At 43.9% G+C, this 17,503-nt stretch overlaps 1 protein-coding gene across 7 annotated transcripts in view; it reads right to left on the bottom strand.

The window, feature by feature from the left end:
• OSBPL3 (oxysterol binding protein like 3) overlaps positions 1-17,503 on the bottom strand; it is a 136,714-nt gene that overhangs the window by 71,743 nt on the left and 47,468 nt on the right. For 5 of the 7 annotated variants that reach the window (XM_077811363.1, XM_077811365.1, XM_077811362.1 and 2 more), the window contains one exon: positions 15,631-15,877. The exons of 1 other annotated variant lie outside the window; for it this stretch is intronic. In XM_077811363.1, the coding sequence (XP_077667489.1) occupies positions 15,631-15,723 (93 nt within the window). In that variant the 5' untranslated portion in view covers positions 15,724-15,877. The remainder of the gene's footprint in view (positions 1-15,630; positions 15,878-17,503) is intronic. One more of the 7 variants, XM_077811366.1, reaches the window with a different exon arrangement.

Raw genomic sequence — 17,503 nt, 5'->3', positions numbered from 1 at the left:
TTGCATACCCCAAGTTTCACCTCACTTACAAAGTACTTGCTTACAAAATCAGACATAAAAATACAAAAAAGTGTCTCAGCACATTATGACTGAAAAATTGCTTACTTTCTCATTTTTACTGTATAATTATAAAATAAATCAATTGGAATATAAATACTGTACTTACATTTCAGTGTCTAGAATATAGAGCAGTATAAACAATTCATTGTATGTGTCAAATATAAAGGGAAAGGTAAACCCCTTTGAAATCCCTCCTGGCCAGGGGAAAGCTCCTCTCACCTGTAAAGGGTTAAGAAGCTAAAGGTAACCTCGCTGGCACCTGACCAAAATGACCAATGAGGAGACAAGATACTTTCAAAAGCTGGGAGGAGGGAGAGAAACAAAGGGTTTGTGTCTGTCTGTAGTCGTCTTGGCCGGGGATAGACCAGGAATGGAGTCTTAGAACTTTTAGTAAGTAATCTAGCTAGGTATGTGTTAGATTATGATTTCTTTAAATGGCTGAGAAAAGAATTGTGCTGAATAGAATAACTATTTCTGTCTGTGTATCTTTTTTGTAACTTAAGGTTTTGCCTAGAGGGGTTCTCTATGTTTTTGAATCTAATTACCCTGTAAGATATCTACCATCCTGATTTTACATGGGGGATTTCTTTATTTCTATTTACTTCTATTTTTATTAAAAGTCTTCTTGTAAGAAAACTGAATGCTTTTTCATTGTTCTTAAGATCCAAGGGTCTGGGTCTGTAGTCACCTAGGCAAATTGGTGAGGCTTTTTTTACCAAACCTTGTCCAGGAAGTGGGGTGCAAGGTTTTGGGAAGTATTTTGGGGGGAAGGACGCGTCCAAACAGCTCTTCCCCAGTAACCAGTATTAGTTTGGTGGTGGTAGCGGCCAGTCCAAGGACAACGGGGGGAATATTTTGTACCTTGGGGAAGTTTTTGACCTAAGCTGGTAAAGATAAGCTTAGGAGGTTTTTCATGCAGGTCCCCACATCTGTACCCTAGAGTTCAGAGTGGGGGAGGAACCTTGACAGTATGTATGAGATTTGAGTTTGTACTGACTTAGTTAGTGCTTTTTATGTAGCCTGTTGTAAAACTAGGCAAATATCTAGAGGAGTTGATGTATGCATATGCAGAGGTCTTCCAGGGGGTACCCTTGGTTGAGAACCATGGCCTTAGTTGACTATTTACTGCTAGAGATATATGCAAAAACTAAAGCAGGCTATAATTTCATAAATAAAGGTGTTGTGGGTTTTTCGCGGTGCGTGTAGGTAAGTCTCCGAGGGAATCCCAACAACATGTATTAATGTATACTCTTTAAAGCCAAAGAAAGTGTATGTTCCACCATCCTTTCTATACTAAAGGTGATTGAGTCTATAATGAAACTGCCTCCATGGTGACGCAGGATGGAATACTCCAACCTCTAAGGGGTTGGAGTCTATTGGGGTCTATTGACTCTCACATAATCCCAGCCATTTTAAATCATTGAAGAAGCATGATATTAGGAAGCAGCTCCCAGGAAACTCAGCAAATGCTGTATGAGGCTATGAAGCTGGAGACTAAGCTTTAACATAGACTACGTCTTCCCTACTTAGTCTTGAAGGTTCTTTTGCCCAGTGAAGTGCTGCTACACTTGGTTTGGAAAAAAGTCAAGGCTTCTTTCATGTCGTCATCATTCTGCCCAAAAACGTTCTGACCTCATCCAGGATTTTTCAGTAAGTTTCTCAGGCTAAAAACAGAAAGTGACTCACAGAGACGTTGTCAAAGAGCCCCAGGTGCCACCCCAGAAGAAAGCAGTGCTATGTAATCCTGGCACCATCTGGATGCTAGTCTGGCCTGAAAAGGCTGTTCTGGCAGCTGGGCATAAGGAAGTCCAGCCTCACACTGCACCACCCAAGTTTTAGAGACTAGTCCTAAACCTAAACAACATCTTTGCACCACTGGAGTAGCTCCAAGCTGTCCGCATCATATATCAGAGAAGTGGACATGCTTTACAGAAGTGTTCAATCATTTAATTTCATTCTAGCTTCAGCACTGTAATCTGACTAAAGCATACAGTTATGCAGTGTAAACTGAAACACTGCACACAACAGAATGCAAGTACAGTAGTTGACAGCAAGTGCTGTTTTCAACAGGAAACCAGTGATTTTCAATTACATTAGTTAAGTAACGGGAATACGTTAAAATGTCACAATTATACTAACCGTTGCAAAAGGTTAATGGATAAATTTCCTTGTTAAGGAAGAATTTTCCACTAAGCTCAGCTTTACAAGGGTTGCTTTCGAATTTGGTGCTCAAGAAAAAAAACCTAGAGAAAAGCTGCTGGATTTAACTGAAGTCTTCCTTGGCTGGAGAGCCTACCAATGTAGCTAAAAGACTGAAAACGTACTTGGTATTTCTACAGATTTTTATCCTTGGAATGAGCCAACTGCTTAAGAGTTGTATTGGCTTCCCCATCAATTAAATTACTCCCTTCAGAGAAAAAAATTCCCAAGCAAGCATTATACATAGCAACTGTCGCCCACTGCTTTAGCCCAAACATACTTGATAGCAGCACCCAACATCATAGCCTATAATGAAAAAGAATAAATCCAATAAGAACTGAACTACTGAACATGGAGCCTTCTTAGTGCACTACAGATCATTTGTTTTTTTGACAAGTTTGAGGAAGTCCTTGATCATCTGGGTTCAGTCCTTGTGCATTTTTGTTAAGCATAAGCAGAGAATAGATCTGATAGAAAGGTCTTCAATCTTTTGGAAGGCAAATAATTTCCTAAGTGCAGGAGATTTACAGTACTTTCTACTGATCTAATGGTCATAGAAGAAAACAAACCAAGCATGTTCACATAAGCTCTTTAGCAAACCACAAACACTTTCACTTGGGATGGGTGGGAGAGAAGCTGAACCTTATCATTTCAAATTAGTTATTCATAGTTAAATCTGCACTCCTCTCAACCAACAAGAACATATTGAAAAGGATCAGAGCATAATAGAGCTCATGCCTAATCTTTTCCTCAGAATACTATCCAATTTCCAGGTTGGACAACACCTGAGCACAGGGGAATCAGGACACTTGTATAGGGGGAAGGTTACAAAGAAGTGGAGTCCACAGGTGACGAGAGGGTCATAGCAGATGGGGGCACATGAGGTGATGAGGAAAGACTAGAAAGAAGGCTCATCAAAATGCATCAATTTGGAGGCATAAATTTGTTTGCAATAGCTCAAGTAAATGCACTGAGGAATAGCACACGCTTCTTGCCATGCTCTTCGGGGTCAGGGTGATTGAAAAGCTGAGATCAGGAGAGGGGTCTTCTCAGATCTCATATTTCTCCAAATCTGAACAACAGTCGGAGCTGGCATCAGCTCCAATAGGAATCTGGATTGGCAAAACACAAGAAAATGCTTTTAAGGTCACAAGACTTCTTGTTTGAACTTTCAGAGATATGTAGGATGACTGGATGTCTGGTTTTTAAAGGGACAGTCCCGTATTTAAGCCCTTTTGCAGGTGTCCCGACTTTTTCTTAAAAACAGACAAATTGTCCCGTACTTGCTGTCTCCCCCTCATCAGGACTGGCGGGTCCTGCCGCTAGCCGGATCCCTGCTCGCCAACCACTCGCCCACCAGCAGCAAGTGGCTGGGGGAGGAGTGGGGGGCATGTCCAGTGGCCGACAATGGGGGTGGGTATGCAAGGCTGGTGGTGGTGTGAAGATGCAGCACGTGGAGCCAGCCGCTCCCTCTGCCAGTCTGCGCAGCCCCCACTGTGTACCGGCTCTCAGCCAGCAGGGCTCTGCCCCTGTCCTGTTTCTGGCTGGCACTGGCTGCAAGTTCCAGTGGCTGGCGAGTGTGGGCAGGTGGCAGCTGCTGCCCACCCATCAACCCTTTACATGCTCCCCCTCTTGCTCTTCTCTCCCTGCTTTACCTCCAGTACTGCTGCTCCTCCATATCCCCTACAATGGGACGCTTCTTGCTCCCAGCACTGTGCAGAGAACCAGCCCCTGGTCGGAGCATCCAGCTTACTAACAGCCTGGCCTGCAGCCCCCTTCCTTCCCCCACTGCCTTTGGCTGGGCCTGGGGCACTGGCCAGGAGGAGGCAAGCCCTGCACATGCCAAAGCCCCGCACAGTGCTGGCACGGAGAAGCCTCTCCGCCCCTCAGCTAAGCTCTGGCATGGTCGGGGGCGGGGAGCGATTTCCAGCCTGTTCACACCCTGAACCTGCAGGCTCCACAGCAGCTCCCAAGCCAGGGGCTTAGCACCCTCTTCACCACCCACCTGCCCCGCCCCTCCCCTGGGTCCTGTCTCCATGGAACACGGGGCTGCTCCATCCCCTAGGCAGCCTCCCCTGCTGAGTCACCTCTCTGGCTGGGTTCGCTGAAGCCCCTGCAGCAGTAATGTAGCTCGGGGGGGCGGAGGGGGAAGCAGCCGCTCCCCACTGAGCACATTCTCCAAAAGTGGCACCTTAGGTGCCGACTCCAGGGCTGGAGCACCCATAAGGAAAAACTGGTGGGTGCTGAGCACCCACTGGCAGCTCCCCAGTCCCTGCTCTGCCCCCTCACCCAGCTCACCTCCGTCTCCGCTCCACCTCCTCCTCCCCTGAGTGTGCCGCCGCCTTCTGCTTCTCCCCCTGACTCCCAGCGCTTACGATTCGTGCGGCAAGCCGGGGGTGGGGAAGGAGGGGGAATGAGGCAGGGCCAGGGCAGGGATTTGGGGAGGGGTCCAATAGGGGCAGGGAGGGGGCGGAGTCAGGGCAGGGCAGGGGCACGAGCACCCACCGGCACCAAGGAAAGTTGGCGCCTGTGTGACGCAGGACAAAAAAAGTGCTGACAAAAGAACGCCGACGAAAGAGCACATTCCGATACAGGTACCTCCAAGTAATTTTTGAGCGGTCTCATTTTCTTCTGGACAAGCTTCCATCCCATAATCAAATGCGGTAGAAATGTTGTCTGTATATCTGTAACACTTTACCACTCCAGCATCAGTCTTGTAACACGTGAATCCCTTGCAAGGGCCAAGAGGCCCACAATTTTTTTTTTTTAAACATTTTGTCTTTGCCCTTTTGTCAGCGCTTTTTTAAATCGGTTGACACGTACACTCACTCACCCAGGCACCCACACAACTGTGCATACTCCTAAGAATGGTTTCCTGCAGTGTAAAGAAATGCTGAACCCTTTGGATAATTTCAAATAGTTCAGTCTGTTTGATTACTTCTTAGTGTGTGGATTGTTTTCGCTTCTCCTCTAGTTTTGAATGAAGTGGTGCCTTTTCAACTTTGCTGACCCAATTTGACGGGCATCAAATTCATAGAGCTGTGAAATTGACCTGGCTGCTGTGTGGACAGTTTTTTAAATAAATCACATTTTAAAACAATCGTATATTGTTCATATTTATTTTATTTGTTTCTGATAAAGGATGGATAAGCGCACTAAGAAGAAACTATCCAGGTGGGACAGAAAGAAGATGAAGGAAGATGCAAATCGAGTAAAAGAATCATCAAAATATGTGAGGTTGGAGGCCTACTTTTCATTCGACACACCCACGACGTCTTTTGCACCAGAGGTGGAACATTCTGAAGACTTGCTACCTACCTTCAGCCCAGGAGCTGGAGAAAGTGCCCTGGCCATTGCGGCTTCACCAGAGGTAAAACCATCTGAAGACTTGTTAGTACCTACCTTCAACCTAGGAGCTGCTTACAGCATCCAGGCTGCTGCGGCTGCACAGGTAGTGGAAGTAGAGTCCTCAGAAGACCTGATTACTTCAGCAGACTATCATGCAGAGGACAAGAATGACACAGTAAGACTCCGTGCTATCGTTGACACACATAGGGAATACCCAACAGATCCACACTTGTTTTGTGACACACCTGTAACACCTGATCTAGTACGTGCTCTGCTTGAGTTAGGCCCTTGTCAGCCAGGACTTAAAGATAATTTTGACAGTTTTCCAAAAGATGAAGCTGGACGTCATTTCAGTGCAACTTGGTACAAACAAAAACAAGTATTCGTACAGTTGACTGGCACTGGCTGGTTTATTCACCAAGAGCAAACACTATGATTTGTTTTGCTTGTTGGCTTTTTGCAAATCGGTCGGATGCTTGAAGTGATCCAAAAACTGGTTGCAAGAATTTTGCTAAAGGTATGCACAAAACTGAAAATCATGAAAAAAGTGAAAGTCATAAAAAAGCAGAGAAAGAACTTTTCCTTACCAAATTCCATTTGTTCAATGATAGAACAGTCTTGGCTGGTCTTCTAATAGTGGAAAGGAAAGAGATAGAAAAAATAGGATGATTTTATGACGTATTATAGATGCAGTTCTCTTTTTGGGAATTCAGGGATTGGCATTCCGTGGTCATCGCGAGTATCGAGATTTAGGTTCCCCAAGTACAAATGACGGCAATTTTTTGGAACTTATTAAGCTGTTGGCTAAAAATGATACATTACTGGAACAACATTTATTACTGAGTGATCGAAATGCAACATCTCAGTCCTGACACATAAAATGATCTGATACAGTCCTTATCAGCCGAACTTCTATCAAAGATAGTAGCTGAAATCAAAGTACTTTGCCTTAATTGTTGACTCTACTGATCAATTTTCTTTATCCTTATGATATGGAACAGTAAACGGTGATGCAGTGGAACGATTTATACAATTCAGCGAATTACCTGGAGCAAGTGCTGAAGATTTTTTCAACATTCTTCTTTCAGCAATCAAAAACTTGGGGCTATCAATAACTATGTGTTACGGTCAGTCTTACAATGGAGCAAGCACATGTCGGGTGAAATATCAGGTCTCCAAACTAGCATATGGGAAATTGCTCCAAATGCACTCTTTACACACTGCTGTGCGCATACTTTTAATTTAATTCTGATTGATGCATTAAGCTCCAATATTCAAACTCGGTTGTTTTTTGGAACTCTAGAAAGTCTGTATATTTCTTTTTCCTGGCAGTTTACTAAAAGAAGAACAATGCAATCTTATCAAATCTTTTGCATTAACTCTAAAGAAACTTTGCGATACCAAATGGGCGTCTAGAAAGTCAGCAGTAGAGGCAGTCTTGCAAAATTTTCCAGCACTAGTAATTGCCCTGCAAAGAATTGTGGATGGTGAGATAAACTGTAGGCCTAAACAGCTCACTGAGGCAAAGGGTATTCTGGCAACAGTCGATACTTACGAATTCTTAGTTGTTCTTATATTCTGGAGTAAAGTGCTAGAGAAGGCTTTCCATTTATCCACATATTTACAGAAAAGTAGTCTAGATCTGGTAACAGCTTCTTGTTTGCTTCAGATTTTTTAAAATGATATGCAAAACATTCAAAGTGAATTTGAATCTGAATTCAAGCAGATTGAGAATGAATCCACTGAGTTGGCTCAAAAATGTGATATTACTACGGAATATAAGCAGCACAGAATATGTAAGAGAGAAAAAGATTCCATGAGGAAATTGCAGAGGATGAAGAAGGAATATCTGATGCCCGGGAGAAATTCAGAATCCTACTTAGTGTCCTTAGATTCTATTATAAATAGCACGAGTAAAAGATTCAAGCAGTTTAAAAATGTGGCTGCCAAATTTAGTGGTTTAGATCCAAAGCATTTTGACAAAGAGGATAATGTGAACAAATTAGAATTTTTGGCAGACATACTCAGATGTGATCGACAGTCAAACCAAAATTGTGGAAGAGTTTCTTTCATTTAAAGACATGTACAAAGAGATAATGAGCACTAGCACTAGGGTAAAGTCAAGCGTCGACGAGAAACTCACCATCAACAGTGTACTGAAATTCATGATCGCCAATGATGTGTTCCATTTATCCTAACCTTTCAAGATTGTCCCACATTTTTCTGACCTTGCCAATAAGTAGAGCAGTTGGCGGAACGATCCTTTAGCCGACAAACTTATAAAGTCCTACCTGCGCTCTACAATGGGTGAAGATAGATTGTCTGGGTTTGCTTTGCTCTCCATTGAAAGACAATTGGCTACTGAAATAGATTATTATAAAGTAATAGATAACTTTGCTAGAATGAAGCTTAGACGAAAGAGGCTGTTGTAGTTGCTTCATAGATCATATTGTTTTGATCTTATCTTTGAAATATAAAATAAGTAAACAACACGTTTTTATTATGTTTTGATTTTATATACAATATAAATAGATGTCATACTGTAAAACTGTTTTTATATTTTAAATGCAAAGCATGTACTTGTAAAACAATATTATTCTTGTGTTTTTATTTTAAGTACAAAATAAATATGTATAATGAATTTAAAAGTATGTAATTAGTAATTTGATATGTTGGATGGTGCCTTTTTTTGTGTGTTCGTTCCCCGATATTAGAACTTGGCTACGGCACTGCCCTGCAGTGAGGCTCCCTGGGCCCTGGTGCACCATGCATCCTGAGGGCTTAACCCCTTCCTGCCTGCACGGTAACCAGGGGACAGGAGGTGGCTGAATTATGTTGGTGGCCAGCAACCACCTGGAGGTGTTAACTGCCTTTTGACACTATGCAGGCAGGAAGGGACAAACTGTTTCCAGCCACACCGGAGCAGTGGGAGAGAGATGAGCTCTGCAAAGACACAGGCCAGGTCATCCCTTCCCCCCACCCCCACTTTTCCTCCCCTGCGGTTGGAAGCAGCTCCTATCCCTTCCCTCCTGCACAGTGCCGAAAGGCTGCTGCTGGCCACATTCTGGCAGAAATCAGGCAGGGGGGCATGTGACCCTGCATGCCCCCCATATGTGTTACCTCAGGAAGATGTGATGCCAGGTACCAGAAGAGGCAGCTCTGTCCGGGGGCTCAGCCAGGCATGGAGGGTCAGGTTGGTCGGTCACTCCCATACTCCTCTCTCACACAGCGGGAGTATGTGTGTGTCACCCCTCCCTGTCTGTGTGTGTGGGGGGGGGTTGGGGTGTGTGTCAACCCTCCCCATGTAAAAAGGTAAATAAAAAGAAGCCAACTACCCAGTATTTCTTTTTAACAGAGGCTCAGTCAACTTAATGTTAATTTGAATGTTTGTACGATTGTCGTTGAACTCGCTTGAAGGAGTAATTTTACCAGGTGTCCCGTATTCAGCATAGGGAAATATGGTCACCCTAGAGATATGTGGCAATAGGAAAAGGCAGTTTCTATAGTTCCCAAATGGTTAGGGTGAGAGGTGGGTGATCACACAGCCACTAGCAGGTTCTTGTCCTGCAGTAATAATCAACACTTGAGCAACGATGAAAGACCTCAGACATGTAGAAGGTCCAGGAATCAAATAACTCCCAGATGAACCCTTGATTTCCTTGGTCTCTCCTTTTCTTTTGGAAGATGCAATTTTCCCTTGATTTGAATCTTATGCCCCTTAAAGAGCACACCACGCTGAACAGAACGGAACTGATGTGGCCTGCAATTTATCCACAACTTGTCTCATCTTGAGAAAAAAAAAAAGAAAAAGAGAAAAAGGATCTATGGTCGTATGCTGCTCGAAGGAACTACTGCAGTTAGACAGGTCTGCTCAGCCAATGATCTTAAAATGAAGTCAAATAAATCAGTCTGGCTGTCTCTCTGTTCTAATCTGTCTGAAATATCAGAGCGGGAACATAAGATTTCTTCACAGTTACAGGCAGCATTTATAGCATGTTCTCTTGCTGATTCTTACCCCTGCTGGGGACTCAAAACTAAGGTTAAGTTTGGAGAAGCTCAATTACATTAAAAAAAAGTAAATAGCAGCAGCACAGTCCGGGTCCAGACTGGCAGGGATGCAAAAATGCAATGCTGCGGCAGAAAGCGACTTCAGTTAGAACAAAAATTGACTTCCTTGTGGACCAACATCAACACAGAATGAGCAAAACCATTACCTCTGACAGCAGTGACAACAAAGGCCAAGGGCTGAGGCAGGTCAGCAGAAGAAATTTGCACTGCTGCGGTCTGGGTCAGCCATGGAACAGTTCTGAAGGACTTTGGTCTCAAGGTCTGGTAACCTGGCATTAAATTAACTCATCAAATAAAACCCCCCTGATTTTCTACCACACAGCACATCAGAAACTCCTCAAGGCTATATTTTGTTTCTGGAGAAAAGAATGAAGTAACGAGTTTGAGTGGCTCTCAGATCGATGCCTGAATATAGTTGAAGCCAGACTTCCTTCTAGTATAAAATGCAGCCAGATGTACTGCATGTTTTAAAGTGCCAAAAATAGAAAGCGGCTTCGTGGAGGATAAGGTTTTGCATCAGCAGCAACTAAAGCATTTGTTATGGTTCATAACTTTGGCAAAAGTTACTGAATTTTCTTTTTAGTACAAGATTTTAATATAGCTCTCAGTGCCTTTCCTTACTGTATCTGCTTATTTCACAAATGTATTGCTTTCCCATCCACACTATTTATTTTGTACATGTCAATTTTAAACTTTGAAAAAGATAATGATGTTTTTCCCTCCCTCAAATATATTTAAAATTATGGCCTAATATTATATTGCATTACGGGGGGTGGGGGTGGGAGGTGTGGAAATGGAAATCATTTCACACCAACTACTGAGGCTTAAAGGTGAAGGTCAGTCCCATTTCCTGGGAAGGGATTAAATTGTCAGTGTTTTCAGGGTCATGCTGCAAATGTATTCAGGCTGCCAGAAACAGGGCACTAGGATTAGCGACGGAAGGAAGACTGTCCTAAAATGAAAGTTCCGCAACCCCACTCGAACCAATCTCTCAAGCCATAACGATTTCTGGTCTGCATCACGGGGATCTTTACATAAGTGTCACCAGTGCCATATGCTGCTTTGTGGGAAGGAGCAGTCACATCACATCAGACTAAATACTCTGATCCCAGGAGGTGCCCTTATTCCATCAGTCGCACAATACCACAGTCCCAAATAAATTTCCCTTTCTCTGGGGCCCGAGTGCACTTGTGGTAGCACTCCCTGCTTGCTTGAGTTTGAGAAACTGGTAACGCGTACCCCACTACTCCACAAAACGTCTGCCAAGATCCCTTTCTCCCCTGTGCTTTGTAACAGTTTCTTTTCACTTAATCTGATTAAAGGACTGTCCTGTCCTATGAGATCAGCTGCAGAGACCCTGAGGCAAAGGGGAAAGAGGTGGCTGGCCAACACTGTCTTGATATAGCAGAAAATAAAGAGGACAGTTCTGACTGAAGCGGATCAGGAAGGGGCATATGGGTGTGCGTGCAGGAAGGAGGGGGAATAAATTCCTCACTGGAATGGAAGAAGGGGAGAATACTAGATGATTAGAAACAATATTCTTCACCTTCCCACAGAGGATCTGAAATTGTAAGCTGTAGTTTTGGGGCTCCTTCTAATAAAAATAGTGGAGTGTACTCTATTTGTCCCTCTGGAGCACTGCTGGATCTTTTCTTTCAGCTAGTGTGGTTTTAGTTCCTACAGTTTCATAAAACTACCTTGGTAAAAAAAAAAGTTGTTTTAGAAAAACAAGCAATGTAAATGCTGTAATTTAAGCAAATTAAATTCTTCAGTGATGGAGAAGAAACCTAAATACCTAGTAAAAATAACCAGTCTCTTTCATTTAAGGATTGGTGTTGTCTCTAGGGATGGGGAAGGAGGGAAATGTCTGTCTGATGTCTGGACAGTGGCAGGGATGGGAACGCAGCAATTATTCACCAGTTAGAAGGGTTTGGGGAGAAGAGGGCAATTAATTAACAATGCGATGTGTATTCTGTCAAATCCAATTGACAGTACCAAATAGAAACTCCCCATATAATCCAGCCTCACAAATTTCTGCTCCCCCACAAGTTACCAGAAAAACCCACCAGATAACTTTCAGCGTGGCTATCATCAGCATCAGTATCAGTATCATGTTAAAGGGTGAATGAGCAGATTTTGTGAAGACTCATAACTCCTTTTCTTTTCTGGGCTCCCTCCCTCTCTTTGGGAGAATCAACTTCAGAACCCATTTAAATTGAGCTACATAGAGATTACTCTCTCCTCACTAGCACCGAAACAGTTAGAGAACAGAATACATTTCTATTTAAACATGAACAGCAAGTCATCTAGCAGCATGCCTCCTCCTTCTTAGTTGATCTACAATGTGTAGAATACTGCACTATTTGGTCCAAAGTGTCTGTCTTTTTCATATGCAACAGAAAGAAAAGAAATATTTTCTATAACATTGCATTATTTTTTGAATTTCATGAACACTTGACAGTCATACTTAACATATTAACTTTTAAAAGTTACATGTGATCAAGCCATCTTTCTTAGTCAAATTTTATATTTCTTGTATTTCCCACCTACTGGTTATTAGCAGGTAAATATCCAAACGGGAAAGACCGTGTTTGTGTAGAATCAAAACAATATTTAAAATATTCCACAAAACAGATCTTGATTTGTACAGTCTAGTGTAGAATCAGTCATTTATGGCACACCAACATCATTGTGGAGTTAAACAATGAGCACCAGTAACGTAGTAGTCAAGACAAGCTCACTTCCGGGAACTCTGACTACTGATGCTGAAAGTCCACCAATTCAATTCAAAGTACTACATTTCTGACAGGAATAGACTGTACTGAGAGAAGGCCTCCTGATCTCCTGCTTGTATTGGGCAGTTGGGTAGAGCTTGTACTCTAAGTGTCAAGCCTACTAAGTTATTATATTTGCACCCCCAAAAAGGGGAGAAAAATATTAAAAATATCTGGCAATAAGTAATTACAAATCCACATTTAAAAAAAAAATCCTTCAGAAAAGATTTCACTGCCACCCACACTTGATAACATATGCTCTTCAGCAATACATTTCTAAGAAATAAGCATTCTGCATTTCAACTGTATAATGCAGTATTGGCCCCAGCTTTCAGCATTCCTCCTCCATATCTCAGCTTGATAGCATGCTTTAATGGTCACATGTTCTACCAATTACCAATGTTCTCCTCTACCAAAGAAACCTGCTGAATTCTGTTTCTGACTCGGACATTAACTTTCTCTGAGGTCTTGGGCAAGTCACTCAACTTTCATGCTCCAGTTTCCCATATGTGAAATTGAGATAATATCCATTTAGAGTGTTGTGATGATTGACTACATTTATCACACTCTTTAGAAGAGGAAAGGTCTAAGTATTAATTAAATCAGGAAGATGGTATATCACTAGGTCTCATACTCTTATGAGGAGGAGATATGAATTGTGGTGCCTCCTGGATACAACTGGCATCCAGCTTTATACCTCCATCTCACCTGATCTGGTTGAGCAATTTAGCCAGTGCCTAACAGACAACATGGCTTGGTTGAAGGCTAGATGGCTAAGACAACCCAGACAAAGGTTTGTAGGGTGAAGGTATGCTCCATGTGCTAGACTTGTAATCTTTTCACACTCAGGGCTAGATTATAGCTTGGATTATATGCCCATATAAGAAACACTCCCTTCCTTAAATCCCTGTGTGAAGGCTACCCAGACCATGAGTAAGAATACACAGCACCAACTCCCTCGCAACCCCCCCATCCTCATAGAGAAGGTAGGCATGGAGTGGGTGGATAGTGAGTTCTACCCCAATGCTCTGGCCAGCAAAGCTGAGCCATGCCAGTGGGTATTTATTTTGAAGTCTTATTGTGCACGTTCTTACAGAAATTGTGCCTGCAAATGTACGAATGCTTTTACTATGCAATATACTTTTAGTGGGATTTAGCCATGCTCATGTAAATCTTATTAAGTTATAACTGAAATCCTGTGTGCTAATAATGCTTGCTTGACATTATCTCTAAGAACAAACTTCATTTATATCTTGTAATTTTTTAAAGTTAACCTTATAATGAAAAAAAAAAGAATGCTTGAAAGAAAAAAGTATCTTAAAAGCAAATGACAGATTTCAGAGTAGCAGCCATGTTAGTCTGTATTCGCAAAAAGAAAAGGCGTACTTGTGGTACCTTATAGACTAACAAATTTATTCGAGCATAAACTTTCGTGAGCTACAGCTCACTTCATCGGATGCATTCAGTGGAAAATACAGTGGGGAGATTTATATACATAGAGAACATGAAACAATGGGTGTTACCATACACTCTGTAACCAGAGTGATCACTTAAGGTGAGCTATTACCAGCAGGAGAGCGGGGGGATGGGGGGTGGGTGGGAACCTTTTGTAGTGATAATCAAGGTGGGCCACTTCCAGCAGTTGACAAAAACGTCTGAGGAACAGTGGGGGGTGGGTAGGGGGGATAAACATGGGGAAATAGTTTTACTTTGTGTAATGACCCATCCACTCCCAGTCTCTATTCAAGCCTAAGTTAATTGTATCCAGTTTGCAAATTAATTCCAATTCAGCAGTCTCTCGTTGGAGTCTGTTTTTGAAGTTTTTTTGTTGAAGTATTGCCACTTTTAGGTCCCCCCAACCCCCTGCCCCATGAAAGTAAGTGAGGGTGGGGGAGAGCAAGCGACAGAGGGAGGGAGGATGAAGTGCATGGGGTGGGACCTCGGAGAAGAGGCACGGGTGTTTGGGTTTGTGTATTAGACAGTTGGCCACCCTAGTGCCACTGCAGCAATCTGCACTCATGGGCAGATTTTCAGTATCAATATTGGCAACATAGGCAGATAAAGAATGTTCCTAACTGAAATACACACACACACACACACACACTCCCTCTCCACACACACACAAGCCACTGAAGGCTTGAGTAGGCAGCTATCACTGTGGTGACCTTTTCTACAGGAGATTTAGGGGTTCTAAGCACCAAACCACAGAAGCCAAGCATTCAGCAGCAGACTATAGGTTGGGATGGGCAAACTACGGCCTGGGGGCTGCATCTGGCCCTTCAAATGTTTTATTCCAGCCCTCAAGCTCCTGCTGGGGAGCAGGGTCTGGGGCTTGCTTTGTGTGGCTCCCGGAAGCAGCATGTCCCCCGTCTGGCTCCTATGCATAGGGGCAACCAGGGGGCTCCGCACCCCCCCCTCCCCCGCAGCTTCCATTGGCCAGCAAATGGAGCCAATGGGAGCTGCAGGGGCGGCATCTGCGGAAGGGGCAGTGTGCAGAGCTTCCTGGCCATGCCTCCACGTAGGAGCTGGAGGGAGGACATGCTGCTGCTTCCGGGAGCTGCTTGAGGTAAGTGCCACATGGAGCCTGCACCCTGACCCCCTCCTGTGCCCCAATCCCTTGCCCCAGCCCTGATCCCCCTCCCACCCTCCAAACCCCTCAGTCCCACCCTCCTGCACCCCAGAGCCCACACCCCCAGCCGGAGTTCCCTCCCGCACCCTGAACTCCTCATTTCTGGCCCCACCCTAGAGCCTGCACCCCCAGTAGGAACCCTCTCTTGCATCCCAACCCCCAATTTCACAAGCATTCATGGCCCACCATACAATTTCTATACCCAGATGTGGCCCTCGGGCCAAAAAGTTTGCCCACCCCTGCTATAGGCACACTGCATCTAGAGAGCGAGAGCATGGCATTAACTGAATTCCCGGTTGCCCTTTCCAATGTTATAGGTATCTGCTACTCAGTAATATCTGTTTATTTCACTGGACTGAAGACAAGATGCTGCCACTGGCAAAAAAAAGAAAAATGGAAAAAGAAAGGAAAAAAGATCAAACAACTGCACAACAGACCCATAAACACATAATTTTGTTCATCAAGGTTACTAGAACGGACCATTTCTCCTAATACTTTGAATTCCCACCCCCACCCCCCCAAACAAATAGGAGTGAGTGAAGTTTACTTTACCTGTCGACTTCCCTGTTTGGAGGAGCAGCTGCTGGTACTTCTTGAAGGTGACAACACTTTCTGGGACATACCCAAGCTCTTTTCTTCACTCATGATCCCAGAGACAGTTTGTTTTGTGTCTATTCAGTTAGAACACCATCTGAAGGGAATTAAGCAAGTGTATTGGAAGACATGGGAGAGACATGGGCAAGAGTCATTGTTTACCCATATGCATTCCAATGGCATCCTTGGAGCCCCAAGGAGATTCCTAAGAGAAACAAACCAAAAACACATGAGCAGCAGATATAGTCCACGTTATTTGGAAACATGAGAATTCATAAGAAAGTCTTTGGTTATGTAGTTGGACTGCACTACTATTTGTTATTAGAAATTAACTGAACAACTGCTTTAGGATAATTTTAAAACAAGTAGTTAGAGCCCACTGTCTTGTTGTTTCTCTCTGACATTTGAAAGTCATGATACCATCTGACTGCTTGTAAAGAACACAATTCAAATGCAGCATCAAGCATCTCTTTAAAGATTAAATTATCCCAAACCATGAGCAAGTTTATATTGCATTATTTATTTATATATAAATGTAGAGGAGTGGCTGCCCCATTCCTATCCTAGATGGGGCTTCAGCAGGCCAGGGAGGCGGTGCAGGTGGGCAGCCAATCAGAGAAGGCCTGCTAGGGAGCCAATTAGAGGCTGAGTTAGAGACAGCCAATCAGAGCCAGACTTAGCCATATATAAAGGCTGCTCAGGAAGGGAGTGGGTAGTCTCTCTTTGGTGGTCAAGGGAGGAGGACTGGCTCCTAGGCTGAAAGGTAGCATCTTGGACAGAGCAGTGCTGGGGAGCTCTGACCAAGGAAAACCTGAGGCTGCCGGCCTAGGCCAGGCAGGGGCATAGGGTCAAAGGGAAAGTGGCCCAGGGACAATAGCAGGGCAAGGGGAAAGAAGGAGGGCAGAGAGGCTGCTGCTATGGGTCCCGACCCAAGGACCCTCAGTAGCGCGGGGCCTGGGTCCCCCTCTTCCCCTTGTGCTACACCTGGCTGAAGAGGAGCGTGGCCTGATCCAGGCTGTGGCTGGTCCCTGCGATAAGGGGCTAGACTTCCAGGCTGCAGCCAGCCACTACAACAGGTACAGATTGTGGAGTGCTAGTAACACCAAATTCCTGGGAGGAGGTGGGACTGGAGCAGTGGGCATGGGCGGAGGGCAGTGTCCTGAAGAGGACCCTGCTGAGCAGGGAGCAATGAGTGTCCCCAAAGCAACAGAGCGGATGAAGGGCAAGGCACCATGTGAAAAAGGTGCTCAATGACTGGACAGAGCTAATTCCCGGAGCAACCAGTGGGAGGCGCCAGCGGTGGTGAGTCCTAACCCCATCACAAGAAATATAAAAAAAATACCTGAACAAGGCTATTACATAAAAACAAGAAATTCAGAAAGTTAGAAAAGAACAGAACCTTTGTGAATGGTGTGGAGAAACTAAATATCCCACAAAAAGGGAAAAACCAGAACACAATTAACTTCCCAGGTTCCTTGAGAATTTTGATACAGTGCACATTTGCAGCTCCAGAAGTTGCTTTCATTTTTAGCGAAGAATTGTGCAAACTTAGCTACTTACAGGTGGGCATGACTAACTGTACCTGGAGTTAGAAATTGGTAACTATATCACTTCTGTGACTGAGTGGCAGGAAGATTAATTAATAACTTGTCTAATAACAGTGGTGGTTGCAGTGTGCGTGTAAAAAACTTGATGGAAACCCCAAATGACGGATTTGCAGTGTTGGCAATGGTTGCCATGGCAATGGTTTTTCACCCAACAAAGGAGACAGTCATATTTTTCAAAACCTGGGGAAAAAAAGTATTGTGCAAGTTGTGTATCACTTCATACT

Source organism: Eretmochelys imbricata, chromosome 2 (genome assembly GCF_965152235.1).
Source record: "Eretmochelys imbricata isolate rEreImb1 chromosome 2, rEreImb1.hap1, whole genome shotgun sequence".
Classification (NCBI taxonomy): Eukaryota; Metazoa; Chordata; order Testudines; family Cheloniidae; genus Eretmochelys; species Eretmochelys imbricata.
The sequence above is the reverse complement of the archived record's forward strand: the minus strand, read 5'-3'. Positions and strand labels throughout refer to the sequence as shown.